This window comes from Caretta caretta, chromosome 11 (assembly GCF_965140235.1).
Source record: "Caretta caretta isolate rCarCar2 chromosome 11, rCarCar1.hap1, whole genome shotgun sequence".
Classification (NCBI taxonomy): domain Eukaryota; kingdom Metazoa; phylum Chordata; order Testudines; family Cheloniidae; genus Caretta; species Caretta caretta.
In genome coordinates, this window is record NC_134216.1 from 15,730,352 (window position 1) to 15,750,747 (window position 20,396).

Below are 20,396 nucleotides of genomic sequence, written 5' to 3' on the forward strand. Positions count from 1 at the left end.
ATGCAGGGCCAGATCCTCTGCTGTGGCTGAGCTGTGCTTGGCCCAGACAAGAGGAGGATGGACAAAGATGGCTTCTTGCCACCTTTGTAGCCCTGGGATCTGGGAAATAATGTGCACTGGCCTGGACCTCCAGCACAAGTTTAGAACATCTTGAGGCTGGTTTAACTAGTGCCAGGTGCCTGTGCTGTAGATTGCCAGGGTGAAGGAATGCTGGGTGGGACTGGAGGGATTGGCAATAATTGCTGCTATGGTGGTCCTACACTTCCTGATATTTGTGGCTTGTTTGCTGCTCCCTGGCTGCTCTGACAGTGCAAAAGTCCATAGCAGACAGCATAATTAGCAACATCTGAAATGTAGAGGTAATGGACCTGATCTCATAAAACACAATTCTTGGAATTCCTATTTAAAATATCAGTGAAGGCACTCTGGATTTGCACCAGTATACTAAGGGCAGTACTTGATTCATTGTATGCAAGTTAAATTTGATGATCAGCCCTGGGAGTCTGTACTTTAATCCAGAATAATTGGATTATAACTTTAAAAACATTTTTAAGACTACAGAAGACATTTCATACTAGAAACATAATTTACATAGTGAGTGAAAGGGATGAAGAACATCCTGCCACCTAATTAACTCAAGTGTAAATAGTAGATGAAAGATATGCATCTAGCCTAACATGTATCTGAGAAATCCTGGGAATGTTCTAGTCACTTGATTAATTTTTTCTCTTATCACTTCCAGCCATGTTTATTGCTAGAATGTAATTAAGACAGGTTTATGGAAATGAATTGCATCTTTTTTCTTTTACTTATGTTAAAACAAAGATTATAATAAGGAGTTTCTGTGGAATGGTGCTTACTTACTTCCAGGGTTACTTGTAGTGTGCACGCTAACAACTGGAACGCCTGGCCCTATTTTTGTAAAGGGAGAAAAGTACAAATAATAATTAAAGTAGAAACTGTTTATGAGTTGCTCTGAACTTCAACAAATAGCAAAGATCGCAATAGTTGAAGGAAGGTGAACACAGAGATGACAATAATCACTTTGTGATGCAAATCTACAAAAGTGCAGTAAAAATACCATATAATTCCAAAGAGTTCCATAATTAAGAAACTCTTTTGGTATCTTTTTTCTAGGTATTACAGTTAAATGTAGGTTTAACATATTAAAGTATTATTTACTGTATTGCAGTAGTGCCCAAGGTCAGAAAGTACCAGGACGTGTACCCCATTTTAGTAAATGCTGTATAAACACACAGGAAGACATGGGATCAAATTCTGCTGTCAATTAGACTGGTGTGGAACTCAAGCAGCTTCACTGACTTAAATTACTCATGATCTTGAGTGGTGTAATTGACAGAAGAATCGGATCTGCAGTCCCTTCTCTGAAGAGTATACAGGCTAAAAAGACAAAGAAATAAAAAGGGTGAAAAGGGAACAATGGTTTTAACCACTGCACATGACATATTTGTCTAAAAGATACATTCTGAAACAGGAAAGAGACAAAAAGAAGGTGAAAAGGCCTTGTGTTGAGGAATGGAAGTCAGGCGATTTAGGTTCTCTTCTTGGATTTGCTAATAACTTCCTGTGGGACTTTGGGCAATTTACTAAAACAAAACAAAACCCAACCAACCAACCAAAAATTCAGAAAAGAATCTAAATGTTTAGTACTGATGTTTTTTAAAATAAAGCATTTCAATTTTTTCATTTGAAATGACTTTTAGTTTCAAAATTTATTTCAATTTTATTTTAAAATTAAAAAATCTTTTAAAGAGCTCAAAAACTAAGATGTTTTGTTTGACCTGAAATTATTATTATTATTATTATTTTTACTTTTCAGTTTTCCAAAAATTAGAAACAGTTTCACTTCAGATTGACCTAAATGATTATTTCTCTCCACTTTTCTGGTACTGCAAGTGAACAAAAAATCAGTTTTTTTTCATCACTCAACAAGGAGCACCAAAGGAAAGCTTATAAACAAATAAACACAAAGAAAGTCTGACAGGATACCAGCTCAACACTAGTTCTAGCAAACTGGGAATTAATTCTTCACTCAAGTCTCTGGAGGTGCTCGAGAGATTAAAAGGGATGGGATAATGAGACAGTGCTACTGACTGTGGGCAAACAGGAAGTAGAAGTTAGACTATAAAACGTGCTCACAGGCGAACAGAAGGTGAAAGAACTGAAGCTTGAAGGATCAAGCTAACCAGCAGACCCCAAAGAGTTTAGCAGAGGTGTGTTTTTGTTGCAGCTTTAAGCAGGGCCTATTGTTTGTTTTAAAATGTGTGTATGTGTTGGGGAGGAGGGGGGTATGTGTCTGTTCAAGTTGGTTTATCTCAAACTCTTGTAAGTAAACAAGAGAAAAGCTTCTGTTGCTGGACTGTGCTGCTGACTCTGACATCTTAGAAATGTTGTGCCCCCAATACAGTCATTTTGCACTACCCTAGTGGTCCTATGGGGCCATATTGCTGCCATAACTAGGCTGCTGAAGATTCCCAGGTGGAGTATAAAAGACTGTACTCCATCTTCACATAGGGATTATGCTGGGGATATACCTAGAGAAGAGGCATGTGCGATCCCCAGCTGGCAGCTCTAATTTATATTGGGGATAGGGAAAAACAAAGGTGGTGTGTAGCCATCTCTGTACCCCCCGTAGCTGCCTTGGGGCTTGCACCAAGTGCAGGGACATGCTCAACGTTCGAGCTCATAGGGCCTGATATTCAGACATGCTAAGCATCCACAGATCCCATCAATCTCCAGTGGAGATATGGGATCTCTCTATCTCTAAAAGTCAGACCCCTAATGACCAGTCCTATTGCTAGTATAGTGAATGTCAAAGCTGGGAGCAGAATTAAGGTCATTCTCATTTCAAGTGTACAAATAAATAATTCCGCATTAAATACATTTTACTAAAACATAATAAGAACGAAAGCTACAGAGCCCAGCACCTCCTTGCACCTTGCTGGGGCAGTGGTTCAGTACTGACTTCGAAGTAAGAAACCCTTTGCTGACTTGCCCATACCACTTCCTTCAGCACCCAGGGATTGTCTAGGTTGTCTCCCAGTCAAGAACTAATCAGGGTGAACCCTGCTTCAACCATATGTTTTCTCTGTAATGCTTTTATCTTAAGAATAAAATAGGCTTTCATAAAAAGAACTGGGTGGTAACTTCTAACTGTTGACAATTACTCTAGTATCGGTTTCTGAGGAGAAAGCAAACAAGTGCGCTTGGGCATCCTGTCTCTGTTGAGAATAACACAGTGAAGACAGGGAACTGTGCAGCCTGGAAATACTCTGGCCAGAGGGAGTAAGGCTTCGGTCTCCACCCAAGAAAAGCAAAGGTGAGGAGCTGGAAACCTGACAGTGAATGCCCTTGCTAGACCACTGAGGGGAAACACAAGTGCAATTGCCCTGAACCATGCCCACATGTGTTTGTTTATTGACAGGTATCTTAATGAAAATGCCCCTTATTTTAGTCACTATACATTTTTTTTCTATTTGTATTAATATATTCTATTTTCAAACCTAATGGATTTTTTTTTGTGAAACAGAAATACACAGTTGCAGAGAGAAGTAGATGTACAGGAAGTGGACTGTTCAAATGTATTGCTAGATGGCTGTTTTCCGTCATTTTCTACCTTAAACATTTTTACAAAAATGATTTTAGGCTCCATACCTCCAATGCGCTCTGCACAGGGGAAGCCTGTGCCTGCATGGACCTAGCAATTGAGCTTGTTGCTAGATTAGGGACTAAATCACTACCCAGAAGAAGATATTAATATTTGATATACACAAATAAAGCACTACTTCAAACAATTTTTACTGTGAACAATATATTTGACTTACCTTTACAATGTAGTAAAAAATGCTTGTTCATGGGACTAAACTTTGCACTGAAGTATGTGCACTGATCTTCCATGAAGTTGCATGAAAGACACTGGCGGTTCAGTAATCCAATAGTTGATACACTGAGAACAAAATTAGTTACAAACATCAGAAAAGTTTCGTTTGATAACATAACAAACTCATGAAGTGATGCCAAAGGCCCACCAGACATTAGGTTTGTTTCCTGATCTCCACTCGTCTCTTGCTAATTTTTTTTTTGCTAGTTTTGCACAGAATATGAATATGACATGCTGTTGGTTGCTCCATTAAGCTACAATCCTACAAGCTGTTCTGTGAGGGAGGTCTTCTAAACCTGCATGAAACAGCTTAAAGGACTGAGACCTTAATTATTAAAGGCACCCTTGGGAGTGAGAATAAAAGTAAAAAATTAATGAGAATTAGGGAGCTGTAGCTTTTAGAACTGGGGTTTCTGCATGGGTGAGGCAATCTGCCCACAAATTTTAGACTGAAGGATTGGGGCTTTTGTAAATATAATTTTAGCCACATTGAGAAAGCTTTCTATACAGTATACCAGTCTGAAGAATACATATGTATTACACCATTGCATTTAGAGTTCACCAAATTTTTAATTTCATATTATATTCACATAAATATGATTGGCAATTTTTGAGCATAAAGTAGTATTTTACACCTACATTGTACTCATTTTGCTCAAGTGCAGATGACTAAACAAGCTGTGAGACAGCAGGAGGTCAGGCACATAGAATCTCTTTCTAGTTTATAGTACTTGTGTTAGGGCTATTGTAAATTTTCCTCTGAGTATTACTTACCTATATAGCTGTCTCCCTCTTGGGGAATCTTCAGTGCTTAAAAAATAACTGCCCAAGAAACACAAATAAAATTAAACTCACTTCTGAAAACTCTCTGATCCATATAATGTTAGGAAGAACTTTCAACATGAAGCCCAAATCCATGCAAAGCCCATTATGCAACAAATAGAGCTGGGTGAAATTTTTTACACTTTTTTTGTGTGAAATGTTTTACAAACTCATGCTGGTTTCGCTGAATCGTTTCAGTAAAAAAAAAATCTAAAAAAGTCAAAACATTTCAATTTTTCAATTCAAAATGAAACTTTTTGTTTCAAATTTTCCTTTAATTTTATTTGAAAAAATAATTTAAAAGGTTTAAAAAATGCTGGAAATCAAAATGATTCATTTCAATTCAGATCAAACAAAATGTTTCTCCCTGATCTTTACACATTACTGAACATTTCAAAAAATGTTTTCAGTTTGAACCAAAGTATTTTTGGTTTTCTAAATTTCCAATGAGCCCTAAAAAATCCATTATTCACCCAGCTCAAATTACAAATGTGCAGAAAGCTTTACATACCCAGGCTGATGTATGTTTTCATATCAAACCAATGCTGAACTCTCGGGGGCACATTATGGCTTCCTCTGTGTGGCACCTATGCACTGAACAGCACCTAAAAAGAGCTTCTTTCCTTTTCAAAATCCACAGATGGATCTATCTGTAACTGCATCCCCCAGTAACCCTGGAGGCAAGGGTACTGATTCGAATCTCACACAGGCTTCATCACTGCTGCTGAAACTCTTTTTACTTCAGTGGAGCTCAGAGTCAAGCACATTATATTTATTTCTGCCTTATACAGATATAAATAAGACCTGTTCCAAAGCCCATTGTAGTCAGCTAGACTCATTCCATTGACTTCAATCTGTTTTGTATCAGGCCCATACTCTCTCCAGGCACTGCCATTCAGTCAGTGCACTTCCTTCCTTATTTAGGAACCTTAATATAGTCCCTGATTTGGTTTTGACCAGGTTTCATTAATACATTGGTTGAAACTCAATGATTTTGGCTGAGTTCCCCTCTATTTTCTTATTTGAGTTTTTGTATCTGTTTGAACAGAGAACATTAAAGTGAAGCTTGGAAGATTGGAATGCCCACACATCGAAACCAAAGAAAAGGTATAAAACCCCTGTGAACTCAAACCTCTGAGTTTTATCAAGTCTAATAACATTGCCAGTTTTTTTTTCTTGGATTCTGGAGGGTGGGGAGGGGGAGTGGGGTTGGAAAGGTTATTAACTCCATGCTGTAGTTTAATTCCTTTTATTTAATCAACAGAATGAGTCAGTAGATGGCACAGCATATCTCCATTAGTTATTCGAAAAAGATACTTGCATTACCTTGGCAGATCAAATGTATGAAACTGCTCTTTGTACTATGGTTATAATTTATGGCAGTGCTTTGCAAATGAAAAAAATATTGTTACTTAATTGTATATACACTATTTCCAGTTAAATTAATTCTACCTCAATAATTCAGATATTTTACCTGCAGACAAAGAACACTAATACTCACATCTTTTGATTATTTTCATCATATGCCAGGATTTTGATAACTTCCCAGTTTCCTGATGTCAGGTGTCTCACACTGATTTGTTCAGTTTTAGCCTGCAGAGAAATGGTAAGTATTGACTTTCATCTTACTACTTATGTTTTTCTTTACCTAACATGATTGTCAGCACACATCATTACTGATTTACAGCTTTTTAATCTTTTAATGTACAACATAACTCACTTAAACCACAAAACCCACATGCACTGAAAGGCATTGACTGTAAGGATCCTTTCTCCCTCAATATTAACTTTTCCAAAGGTAGTAAAATCATGGCAGTTTCCATTGCAATATTTGTTTTCAATTACTCATACACAATATCGACAATAGAGGTTCTATATTTTATCTAGGTTGGCATATCTTTAATTTTGGTGCAAGTTTGATTTCAGCTAGAGGCTATCACAATACATCCTGAAATTTTCACTATATTAAAAAAACCCTTTAAACTAACAAATAAGTGTTTTTCTTCCAGAAACGAGAATAAAGGTGCAAAAGATCAAATCCAGATCTTTAGTGCAGCAATTCACAGCGGCTGAGGATTTGACTCCAAAGCTGTAAGGAGCTAAACATAAATAAATATCACCTGTGTTTCTTGAAGATTTGCTTGTCCTTTACTTGCTGAAGTGGCACAAAGAGGCATAGCCTGACCCTATGCATTCAAAGTGCTGTACAAACATTAGCCAGTTACTGCAGAAAATTTACTGTATGTTTGTACAGAGCAGAGCATAATGGGGCCCTGAGCTGGTCTAGGCCTCTAGGCATTAACACAATACAAATAAACAACACCAATACTACTACCATCCTGTGAGGCAGGCAGATCAGTGTTTTAATCCCCTTTGTTGCTAACTTGCTAGGAGTCAAGGCAGAGCTGAACGTGGTCCCTAGAATCCACCTGTTATATTTGCATTTAAACTATCAGAGCCTAAACTTCCAGTCATTAGAATTACAGTGTCTCAACCACTGAGAAAATAAAAAAGACTGCTTGGGAAAGAATTGAACGGCGAGTGTAAGGTATTACAGTAGTTCCTAGAGGCCCCATCTGAGGTCAGGGCCACATTGTGCTAGGTGCTGTATGTATCTATATTAAGAAATATTCCATTAAAATGGGGGTACTGACATTTGTTGGGGCATCTAGAAACTATTGAAATGAGTGAGTGTTTCCTGTCTGCTTAGATGGTAGAGGCTAGAGGACTCTTCATTTATAACAAAGTTCCATCCGTGGCAGCACTGAAGAGAATTTTTAAGTTCTGAAATCACAGATTCCAAAATAAACTGTGGTTTATACTGCTGGTCAGTATTAAACAGTGTGGCTGTTTTTCAAGGTTACAGCTGTAATACATAATTTATTATGCTTGCTTGCAATTTTTGCCTCAAATCATTTAAATTACTTTTAAATTCTCATACTATGGTAGAAAATAAGAACCACTGTATATTTGTATTTTTTGGGGCGGGGAGGAGGGGAGGGAAACTAACTAAGAATTTCCAATAGACATATCACTCCTGGTTCAGTCCAATTTTTTAATTAATTTCTTTTCAATATGATATAAATTATTAAAGGTATTTGGGAACATAACACAGATTGAACACTTTACGTTCAACAAGTAAATAAATTGATAGGCTCTAACACTTTTTAAAATAGTGCCCCAGATAAATTAAATTAGATGCTTTTGATAACCTGATTTGGTTATGTAATTGACATTTTGTGTGATAGCTTTTCTAAAACTTAGCATTAAGAAGGTTGATTTAAGATGTTCTAAGCAAAACCACCATATCTCACTAGCTGTGCTTCATTTGGATAACCAAACCCCAATGATTAATTGAAACAGAAGTGCGTTGATCATTAAAGTTTAATTCTGTGTTGTTAGACTTTTATGTTGGGGGCAATAAAACTGCTTAACTTCTCCTGTGTCTACAATGCTTACTTCTGCTTAACATTACCAATGAAAGATCTTAAGTGGGCAATTAAACATAACATTCCATTGTTTACTGCAAGTGTTCATTGTGGATTTTGGTTTTCACGATGTTGTGTACTAACCACCTATTTAAAATTCTGCTGAGGCAACTGTTATGCTTCTGTGGCTCACACAAAGTGTGACAAATATTTGATATGACAAAAGACTTTATGTGAAATGGTTAATATAATTTTCATGTCTCCATGTTTGCTTTAGAAATGGACAATCAGATTAATACAGTGTGCAAAGCACAGCATATAAACACATTTCCTATCCTTTATTGCCCCATATCAGCCCCATTACCATACAGAGTGTTGCTTACTGATGAATAATGATCAGTATATGGAATGTCTGGTTTCCTCGTATATATGTAGATATATATGTAGATAAAAACTAACTCCGGGGAGCAGCTATACATTAAAAAAAAAAATTCATCACTAGTGTAAGGTAGTACAATTCCACTGAAGTCAGAATTAGACCTATTCATAGTTGTGGTGAATTTGGCCCAAACAATCTGAGGTCTTTGCCACTTTGCAGTTGTATATTCCCCCATGTCCTTATTCTGCTGAAAAGGGATGGACTGCTAAGCATTTAAGCACATGTTTACCTTTAAGGATATGTGTAAGTCCCATTGAAGTCAGTCCTTAAAGTTAATCATGTGCTTAAGTTCTTTGCCAAACAGGAATGGATTTAAGCGTGTGCTTATACGCTTTATTAAATTGGGGCCTTTATTGAGTTTCCTCAAAACTTTGGTTAGGTCTAATGAATCATAGAATCATAGACTATCAGGGTTGGAAGGGACCTCAGGAGGTCATCTAGTCCAACCCCCTGCTCAAAGCAGGACCAGCCTACAAGTTCACTCCAAACTCTTTATCGGCACTAACATTTAGTGTGACCTTACAAGATATTTTCCCTCCATTTTGTTATTATTTCAAACACTTTTGCAGGCTACACAGCACCATACAATGGGAAAGATGCCTAAATAGGACTGCCTTGATTGTTACATTAGCGTAATAGTCTCTGATTTTCATGCACATCACTGGTTTATTGAACAATGGAAGTTTGACACATACACTTATGTTTCCCATTCTAAAATCTTAGGGCACGTCTTCACTTGCAATGTTAAAGTGCTGCCACAGCGCTCTAAAAAACCCACCTCCACGAGGGGAGTAGCTCCCAGCACTGGGGCACTGTCTACACTGGCTAAACTTGCAGCACTCAGGGGGGTGTTTTTTCACACCCTTGAGGGAGAAAGTTGCAGCGCCGTAAAGTGCCAGTGTAAACAAGCCCAAAGTGATAAGTTAAGGTGCAACTGCTCTTTCTTTTTTGCACACTGAATTGTGAACAACATGCTTTATACTGAGATCAACATGAACATCATCGTAAGCGTGTGACACCAAGGAGCATTGGTATCATGAATGGCTGCTATTTTAATTCCTTAAGGCTCCTTTGAAAATCCCAGCATAAATTGTCTGGGATATGGCCACCTCTCTTCTTGTGTCCTATTGAGATCAGCTCAGGTACCTGAATTATCAGCCCCCTGATTTAAGTGGGAGCTGGAGGAATTCTCAGCTCTATAACTTAGGCTCAGATTCTCCAAGGGTTTTTGATGCCTCACTCCTATTAATTTCAGTTGAAATTAGGGGCCAAAATCTGTTAGAGGATCTGGGCCTTACTTTCTATGTTAGTTCACCACAGTCCAAATCCACTGGAACTTCTGGTCACACTGCACACTTTGTCCCAGGGGGATAACCCAAAGAAGTCAAAGTCATTGGAAAATGTAGCACTTGAAAGTGGCAGAATTCTAGTCTGGTTGAACTTTGGAGGGTTTCAGATTTGGACATTGGTTCCCATGCATGTTTTATCAATTAAATTTTGTGCGTGCACCCAGAGTTCTGGACTGACATTTAAATATATATATATATATATATATGACTATATATATATATAAAGTAAAATTGGCATTCTGAAGATTTCCTTGATTTCTATATTCATATGGAACTTACTGGATTAATACAGAGCATTACCTTGCTATAGAGGATTTAGAATGCAAACAACCTCTATGACTAGTTCTGGAGACAGGAAGAGAGATTGACTACCACGTGCAGTGTGAGTGCCTGCTGTTGACAGATCTATTGAGCATCTTTGGCATCAGCCTACTATGGAGAGAGAGTTCATCCACCTTCCTGACTACATGGTGCTGCAAATGTGTCTTGCAGAAGAGCTGTGGTCACGACAGAGAAAAGGCTATCCCAATTATACATATGTGGAGGCTCTCACGTGTCTACTTAGGGCAGTCTTTTCTTTGTGTAAGACATCACCAGGGACGCCCCTTACCAATATGCCTGGGGATTTATACAACCACTCCCCAAAAATATGAACTGAAGCAAAAACTTACCTGAACAATAAGCATGGCTATGTGGTGGAATTCACCCCGGCCACCTTGTTTCACTGGGACTATCATAAAGAACTTACTTCCATCTTTGGAGAAAACTGGCTCCTCATTCTATAAATATAAAATTGTTTAATTTGTCTCAAACTGTGTATTAAACTCTCCATCAAATAATCAGCTTGGATACCTAAATCTGTGGATTGTCATTGCTTACACGAAAGTTAAAGAGGTGTCCTTCAGCTTTCAGCATAACTGTGTCTATATACCATGGTAAAAATAATGGAACTAGAATGGCTAAACCTCAAAGGGTTCTGAGATATGGTTCAATTCAGCAGCTATAAATTCAGACACTTTTTCAAAACTCTTTTGCCTGAATATTTGGGCTGAAAATCTCACAAAACTGACTCTCTCTCATGTGATTTTTGGTATTGTCCTCTTTTGCTAGTGTTGGAAATACTAGAGAGTTTCCTTTACGGACATATGTATAATGAAAGAAACAAGTTTTATTGATAATGATGACAAATGTTGTCTACTGTGTCAATTCAGCAAAGCAAACTTGGCTTTTACAGGACTTAAGCCACCGTTTCTGAATTTGGATGGACATAAGCACATGTAAATGCTTTGATGAATCAGCGCCCTACCATTGACTGTTGAACTGTGTAAGTAACTTTGCTTGTTATGCATCTCCCTAATCCAACATCATATAGAAATGTTAAAGGGACACCGCCAACCAGAAAATCATAATTTTTAATGATTTTTTCTTCAACAGCTTACAAGATGGGACCTGAAATGTGTTTTAAATAAATATGTTTCATCCATTTTTGCAATCTGTTGGATTTTTTATTTGAATCTGTGAAAGTGGAACCATTTGCTGACATTTTGGATCTACATACAATTCATGTGTGTTAACTTTGTCATATTATTCTCAAGCATTCCTCTGGAGCCTTATACAACCTCTTTCTCTTCTATTCCTTTGCATCAATTTTGAACAGGAGGAAAAAAGGAGTAAAAACATTTTTATCTGAAAAGTCAGCATATCTTACTCAATGCACACAGAAGTAATTTTTACACAGTCATTTTTCTGATGATCATATGTTATATTAACATGGGGGTCCTAAAAAGTGACTATTTTATTTTAACAGAAATGTCATTTTACATTTCACTAAAGAAAATCAAATAATGAGATAAAAGTAACAATAGAAGCAGCAATGCATTACATATTTCAAACATCATTCATACAGTACCTGTTTAGAAAGCCACACTTCTGATGTAATCTCATATTTCTAAAAGAGAAGAATTATCTTTATGAAATATATACAGATCAAAAAAATCCTCACTTTCATCAAAATGACTCTTTATATTTAATGTTTGTGTCCTGTGTTATAGAGCTCTAGCCCAGCGGTTCTCAAACTTCATTACACCATGACCCCCTTTTGACAACAAAAATTACTACACTACTCCAGGAGGAGGAACAGAAGCCTGAGCCTGCCCAAGCCCAGCTGCCTCGGGCCTGCGGCCAAAGCCCAAGGGCTTCGGTCCCGAGTGGAGGGCCTGCAACCTGAGCCCTGCTGCCCAGGGCTGAAGCCGAAGCTGAGCCTACCACCAGGGATGAAACCCTCGGGCTTCGGCTTCAGCCCCAGGCCCCAGCAAGTCTAACACCAATCCTGACAACCCCATTAAAATGGTGTTGTGACCTACTTTGGGGTCCCGACCCACAGTTTGAGAAGCTCTGTTCTAGTCTTTCCATTGACATTATCCCCAAAATGTACAATACTTAAAAGGTTATAACAGATGATAATTTAATTATAAGTACAGCTGTCTTTCTGAATTTCCAGGATAACTAGGGACATAAGATCTTTTAAAATCCTTTTTTATTAGCTTCAAAAAGCTTTGAACAGACAGTAATATTTGGTATTTAACTCTAGGCATCATCTGACAACCGGAAATTTTTAGGACCTTCAGCAACATTGGCTAAACAGCCAGCACCAGATTTCTATCATTTGTTTTCATCTGAAACATGTTTTTCATGGGTCATAGTTTAGTTTAGTTTCATGGGTAATAGTTTAATGAATACATCAAAATCTTAGTATCTACTATATCATGCTGCATATAGGGCCATTGCCTTTACATCATACCATACAACCAGGTACTCCATATATCTACTAGTAAAATAATATGGGACAGATTTGCTGCTGGTATGAATTGTCTTAGCTGCACTGAAGTTATGATTATTGACACCAGCTGAGGATCTACCCCTAGAAGTGAGGTCCGATCAACTAAAATTCAAGTGGCTATCATAATTGGATCATTTGTTTTGATATAAATCCTTTTGGAATTGCAAATGAATACTGATAAGCTCTTGGGATATTTACAAAAGTTGCATATGCATTAGCACTGAAATGGTAATATATGCTGTAAAACATTCTTGCACTGAGGATTTTTCAGTTCAGTTAGAAAGCCATGAGTCTTGTCCCACTGTCACTGAAGTCAATGGCTAAACTTTCCCTCAGTCTAATGGGTGCTGTGACAAAGTGGGAAATATCTGAGTTATTTTTTATGAGTATTGTGCATACCTCTGTGTTTGTTTATGTGGGTTACTTGATATGGAGGTAGATCAAAATGAGGTTGTAAGAACGAAACCAATAGGAAACAAAACAATGGCAAAGATAAGGTGTTATCAGAGTTATCTAAGCCTCTATCCAGGCTAAACTGCTTTACTCTTCCCAAGGCTAAGCATAGCATACAAAGGAATCCTAACCCTTAAATATGTTGGCCTCAGGAAGGGGGTGCAAGGAAGTTGTCAGCTGCTGCAGACTGACATAGATTGACTGAGAGTAAATGTCTGCAGCAAGAAGGCTGTAACTTCTTCCCCAAAGAGAACAGGGGGCACCAAGACTAAGACACGTCTGCATAGGGGCTTGTGATGAATGCTAAGTGTAAGTAAGACAGTAGGTGTATGGGTCTCTTTGTTGTTTTAAATCCACTTCTCTCAATGCTGTGAACCTTTTGGCAAATAAATCCTACTTTGTTTGAAGAAGCTGCTTCTGTGTCACTGCATTTTATTACTATCCACATGATCCCAACTGGAAACCATTCAGTGAGTGGTTGGATTGTTGGGTTTCACCCCAGGGAAAAGAGAAGTTGTGGGTATTGAAACGGGTGCACCTGAGGGACTGGACACAGCTACTCAGGGCCATGACAGATGCAGACTACAGCTTTTATATGTTTGAGATTCCCAGTTATGACAGGAATCAAGACGAATGAAATAAATATTTCTGAGAGGTGCTACAGTGCAGTTAGTGTAAAGGTGTTATACAATATTCTTTTCTTTTTCTTGTACACAATCCAATCACACTCCAGCAACACCCGCAAGCTCTCCTTTACCTGTCACATTTTGTGGTCCATCACAAATATTTCTGAAGGCACCCAGACTTATTAAAAAAAGTATGAAGAGGGATGAGTGATGGGTGCACGTGTCTTTGGAAATAGAAAGGTCATCATAGGATGAACACTTAGTTTCCAGTCCTGTTTTTATTGAACTCAAGGGGATTGTTATTATGGTCTTCAATTCAAGCAGGACCTGCCAGGTATGTAGACATGTTTGTGTGAGGGGAAAACGAGGAACCATGTCCTGAACCTTTGTGAAAAAGCTTCTGTTTTGAAATGGTGCCACATCCTATCACCACACAGAGGATGCTGTCAGAATCAGCAGCAAAAGCATTAAAATAAACATTCCTTTTGATGGGACTGGCCACTGTTTAGAGCTGTGTTATCATGGCTAAATTACAGGATAAAAAGTGAAATATTATTTCAACACTGGGCTCCTGTAGAAACATCACATCTTAGCAATGGCTCCTTCTACCGGCAGGAAATTTGGAAACAAAAGTTATCTTCTCTACTACCTGTTCTGAACTTTAGCTCCCCTTCACACACCCTTATGACTCCCTGACAGTCACCATATGTGATTTCCTTTGAAGCCCACAAAAACCTCTCCCCAGTCTTCCCAGAAATGTCAATTTCAATTTTTAAAAAATAGCGTTATCTTAACAATCAAATATATTGTTTAGGTACGATGAGCCTCTGGGGACTATCCTGCATCTTTCCTTTAAATCCATGCAAACCTTTATAGATACTAAGGTCTGGAATGGAACTATGTGGAAAGAAAAAACAGTGACTGGACAGCTGAGAGTACCTGAAGGGATATATCTTGCCTCTGCCTTAGCTAGCTGTAAAATGCCTGATTTTCAGAGGTGATGATCATCTGAAGTTAAATAATGAACAAAGCGTAGGAACTCTGAAAATTAGGTCTCTCGATTTTACTGATTGCATTAAATCATTTCATTATAAAATCTGGATTTCTATCCTTTCATTTATCTCCATGTTATCTGATTATATTTAGTTAGTAATTACGACATCAAAAGACATTCTGAAGACTAAACACCAAACACCTATTTCTGGTGATAAGGATAAATATCAGTAATATAATTTGTGAAAGAAAGAAACAAGGAAATCTGACTTACCTTGCTACAAGCCCCAGTCGTGGTCTCACAAACCGTAAGAATGGAAATGTTCTGTGGTCTGTTTAACCATCTCACCACAGTCTTGGTATTGCTTACCCACTTTACCATAGTGATGTAGTATTCTCTGAGGTAAACATAAATTTTAAAATATAGTGGTCATATAATTTATATACGGCTGTATAACGTTTTAAATTATAGTAGTAAGTAGACCAAATCTGGAAAACAAAGCCTGAACTGAGTTGCTCCCTGTGAAAACATCAGTATTGAGGGATGGAATTGGATACCCAAATGACAAATATATTGGGTCATGGATGCCACCACTAGGAATAGTGGTTATGGCATGCTGCTTGCCTGGGAAGTTTCTGCTCCTTTAGCAGTTATTTTGTAATCTTTTAAGTAGCCGTGAGACATATGCACCTTCTACAGACTTTGTCCCACATGACTGTATGCAATAAATTATTCAATGAAGATTTAAACTATATAAAATACAGGTTGCAAATATGTCAAATTACTGCCATATTTAAAATAGTTTCCCAAAAATATATACTGTCCATTTTGATGCTGATGCAGCAAACCACATAAACATGTGCTTAACTTTGTGCAAGTTAGTAAGGTGTTTTATGAAACAGAAGAGAGGCTAGAGCAAAGCACTGAAAGTTAGGTATTGGAAACTAATCAGGACTGTGCCATTGAGTCATGGTCAGAATAAAAGGAGAGTAAATTTACTTGCATTCTCGTTTCTCTGTTTAGTGTGAGAAGCAAATAAGTAAAAGGAGAACCTACACAGAAACCAGATGTTGCACCTGAACTTTCCTAGACTAACTACATGTGGTAACGAATGCATTTGTTTTCAAAAATAGTCTGCAGATTGCCGTATTTCTTTGCTATGCCAGACGCTTCTCTGTCCTGGACATATAGCTGACATCAAACTAAGAGAAACAAACTTTTGCACAAACACTCAATCCCTCCCTCACAAAAACAAAAACAAAACAAAACCACAAAGCCCACCATTGTTTTGCAAGGTTTGTGGGATCATTTTAAAATGCCATTGATACACTGTAAGTATTCTATGCAGGGACCAAGTGAAGAGAAGTCAGACACTGTGTCACTGTTAGTCAACTTTCACTGTAGCAAATAACTTGTAATACCAGACAAACTGTCCATCCCCAGACATGTTTGGCTCAGCAAAGGAGTCCAACACACAGATTTTAATGACACAGAATATCTACTTATCTCCTACAGAAATCCTGTTATGCTGTCAAACTAAAGATGTTACTAAGAAGGCCTGTTGCAGCTTGTCATCACAAAGAAACTTGGTGTGCTTGCTTCAATTCACTGCTTATGGCAGCTGGCAGCTCCTACGGTCCAGCTGAGAAATGCTCAACATTGGACTTAAACAATGTGTCTAGAAATTCAGTCCCACTTTAAACCGAGGCTGTTAGCTTGCACTTAATTAGTTTTGTAATGTAGTTTTGATGGAAGCTTCATTACTTGTTAACAGCAGATATTTATAATTATAGAATCAAAAAACATCTTACTACATCACAGACGGCCAATTTGTGGCCTGTAGGAAAGTTTTGTGGGACTTTGATGCTGCACACAAAAGATAATGGGCCCAGGAAAGCAATGCAGATGCCCCAGGTCTGAATTTGACCCCATGTTTATGGCATGTGGTAGAATAACTAAATTGGCACACCTTGCCTGGGACTATCCTTCCCTGTTTTTCCACCTGATTCCAGGTGATATGGATGTTCTTCCAGGGTGTGATCTGACATGCTGACTGGAACTAGTGAGTAGGGGGTTAGTATTTGTATTTTGAATATTTAACATCAAGCCACATCAAACCAATGGTTAAAATCAAACCATAAGGTGACCTTCCAACAAATATCGTGTGAACCCACAATTTTAATTGCACTTCTAGTTCACAATACGTGAAAAATTACAGACCATTTAAAAATTCTTTTAATTTTCTTGTCTACTGACAAAAAAAATCTACTTTCAAATTTCACTACTCTATGACCTGTTTATAGAGGCTCCCCCCTACATGTGTCTTTCTGGAATTATAAATTGATGTTGCATGATATTTTGACAAGCTCCAAGTAATGCTTACCTGTAGTACATACTCCTGTACTTGGTTGAATCTATTTGTATCTATCTATCACATACACAAAAAGAACATTATTAAAGTTTCAAAGTTGAACACTTAAAAATTTTTAAAAATGCCAGATATAAGGTTGCATATGCGACCTTAATTTGGCCCTCTGGGGCTAGATTCACAAGGGGTACTTAGCAATTGTAATGTCTCACTGTTAGGCATCGTGCCATCTTGTAATGTTAAAAGTGAAGTGCGCAGACTCTCCATTCAGTGCATGGGGAGAGTTAGGGATTCACAGAAGCCAACATGCTGAATGGGGTAGCCAGTAGGAAATGCTGAGCAGAGGAATGGTGCCTAAGCCCCGCCCCCAAAGGGAACTAGGCACCTAAGCCTGAGGTGACTCCCTCCACTCGGAATTCACAGCTGTGAACCCACTCCTGGAGTCAGATACCTAAGTCAGGTCAGTCCCTTCTCAAGGTAAACCAAGGAGAGGGAGCAGGCGGTGGTGGTGCCCCTCTTTCACCCAATCACACTGTGGTTCGAGCATTCACCTTGGATGCAGGAGACAGATTCAAATCCTCCTTTGCTTGATGTAGAGCAGGGACCTGAACCCAGATCTCTCACCAGCCAGGAGAGTGCCATAGACACAGGGCTATGGGGTATTCAGGAGTGCATCTGTCACAATAGCTCCTGTTGAAGCTGTTCCACTTGGTATAAATAATAAATATTCATTGGACAGGAGTGGGGCGGGGAGAGAGAGGGAGAGAGAGACTCTATAGCCTGGTGGTTAGGGCACTCTCTTGGGAGGGGTCAGACCAGGGTTACAGTCTCTGCTCCACTGAATAATTATTTATTTATACAAAGTGGCACAGGTTTTCATCCCAGTCTCCTCATCCAACCATCCTAATCTCCTTTTATGGCTCTTTGTCCAATCTATCTCTTCTCCCTCCCACCCCACCACACTGGCTCCAGTCCTAGTCTTCCTCCCCAGGCTCCATATCCAGTCTCAGTATTCCACCCACACCCCTCATCTCTCAGTTTCAGTTTTCTCCTTCCCTAGCTTCTTGTGCCAGTTCATTCCCTGCACTCCAGTTCCTTGTCAAATGAGTCTTCCCTACCCCGGTCTCCCTTTACTGCTTACTCATCCCAGTCTCCTTCCCTCCCACAGCTCCTCATCTAATCTCAGTGTTTTCCCTCCCAGCCAACTAGGTCCCAGTTCCAGTTGCCATTTCCCTCATTGGTTCCCAGTCCCAGCCACCTTGTCCCATCAGTTTCAGCCACCTCTCTCCTCCAGCTCCCAGTCCCAGCCTCCATATTCTTCCTGGCTCCCAGTCAAAGCACCCCTCCACTCCAGCTCACAGTCTTCTTGCCCAGCCAGTCCCAGACTCCTTGTCCCAGTCTACTGCTTTCCCCCATGCAGTCTGGCTTTTGTCCTCTCTGCATTTGAATCAGACAGCTTCATCTTCCATTCTGCCTGGGTTCAGGGGGGTGGGGGGGTGGTCATTTGGAGCACAGGAGAAACTGGTTCCCTGCTCTTAGTTTTAGTGCCTGGCCCCACCCTGGTCCATATCAGCTGGAAGCAGCCATTAGAGAGAAAGTCTGGCTTTGTCCGTATGACTCTGGGCTAGAGCATGCCCAGTTGTTCTGCAGGGATGGTGCATCTACAGTCTGGTCACATACAGGAGTTGTGGGGGAATGGGCATACTAAATCACTCTGTGGGAATGGTGCATACACAGTCTGGTTAATATTAGGAGCTGAGAGAGGCTTGAGCATGCTTGGTAAGTATGGACTCTTCAGAGTCTTTAGCTGCTGAAATTGAAAGAGACTCTACAGAGCATGTGCAAACTGTAATTTTTAGAGGTTTATAAACTGGCTAAATTTGCTCAGATTTCATGGGGACACTACAAGGCATATTTCTGAAACAAAGACCACCCACCTCCCACCCCACCAGCACATGTCAAGTTCCTGCTCCAAAGCATGGGAGCACTAAGGAGGTTGAAAGAAAAAGTCACCCAAATTTTTGAATATGAGGGAAGCAATGTATTTTCTCTAGCCTCGTTCTCTGAAATGGCTTAGCCATTTTGGCTGAAAATTAATATATCAGCCTAGGGCAGACACCTGCCACACAAACTTGCAGAATGAATGGTTAAAGTTTGACAAAGTTATGAGCTGAAAACAGGGTCTTATAATTGGTAGTGTTGGGCAACAGACAGGACTCACATATATGTGTATATATATGTGTGCGTGTGTGTGTGTATGTTACATACACACACACACACACAGATACTAAATCCATCCTTCTTTGAGATACACTCAGTTGAAAGAGCAATAATCTTTTCTTACAATTTTTTCCTTTAATTTGGTGGTCTAAATTGAGCACTATATTATGTTCACACCACAATAATATGCTAACCCATTAATTATCATTTAAAAATGTATGATCCTCCTATCTCACTTGTGCGTTTGGGAAACATAGTGAATGAGAAGATATGTGCATTATCTTATTGCCTGCCATGCTAAGTGCTTAGCAAAGTCAACAGAGACAGTAATCTGAACAAAGAAAAGGGATTTGCATTGAATTACTCTGAAAGCATAGTTACATTCACAATCTAAATTCGCCTGAAGAGTGGATACTTAGATTTGAATTAGAATAGTTTGAAAAAAATGTTTTGAGCTTTAAAATAAGAATCTGTCCAAGAAAAAAATCCAATTTTGCAAATTCAGACAATTTGCTATAATGAAGTAATTGAAGTCTAATTTAGAGCCAATGAATAGGTTGTGAAACATATCTACCGATTACAGTAGCAGGAAGTTTCTGTTACTTAAAACTTGTGGCAATGGAATGATGGTGTACCCTAGTGTATGGTGACTGTATGAAGTAGTTGTGGATCTGGTTGAATAAGTACAGCGTGTGCTAGCATGAACAAGCTACGCTGTGTTGCTCTTTTAGTTTGCTGGCAGATTGTCTGCTAAGAAAGTTAAACACTAGATTCTTGTCCTACGAATGAGTTCCTAAAATATATATTGTGTTTTTAAATTATTTATACTGCTGTGTATTAGAAAGAGGTACTATATGCATTTATGAGTACTAATGGGAAATTTTTGCACTTATGGACACTGATGCAAAAGTTAATACTGTGCAACTAGAAATGAACCCTGCAAGGTAACCAAACTCA

General features: G+C 38.8%; 1 protein-coding gene across 2 annotated transcripts in view; it reads right to left on the reverse strand.

The window, feature by feature from the left end:
• Positions 1-20,396, reverse strand: part of DPP10 (dipeptidyl peptidase like 10) — an 867,655-nt gene that overhangs the window by 25,540 nt on the left and 821,719 nt on the right. For both annotated transcript variants that reach the window (XM_048869243.2, XM_048869242.2), the window contains exons 11-17: positions 15,125-15,248; positions 11,849-11,887; positions 10,611-10,718; positions 6,225-6,316; positions 4,676-4,723; positions 3,846-3,967; positions 865-912 (exon numbers count right to left, since the gene is read on the reverse strand). In XM_048869243.2, coding sequence (XP_048725200.2) covers positions 865-912; positions 3,846-3,967; positions 4,676-4,723; positions 6,225-6,316; positions 10,611-10,718; positions 11,849-11,887; positions 15,125-15,248 — 581 coding nt within the window. The remainder of the gene's footprint in view (positions 1-864; positions 913-3,845; positions 3,968-4,675; positions 4,724-6,224; positions 6,317-10,610; positions 10,719-11,848; positions 11,888-15,124; positions 15,249-20,396) is intronic.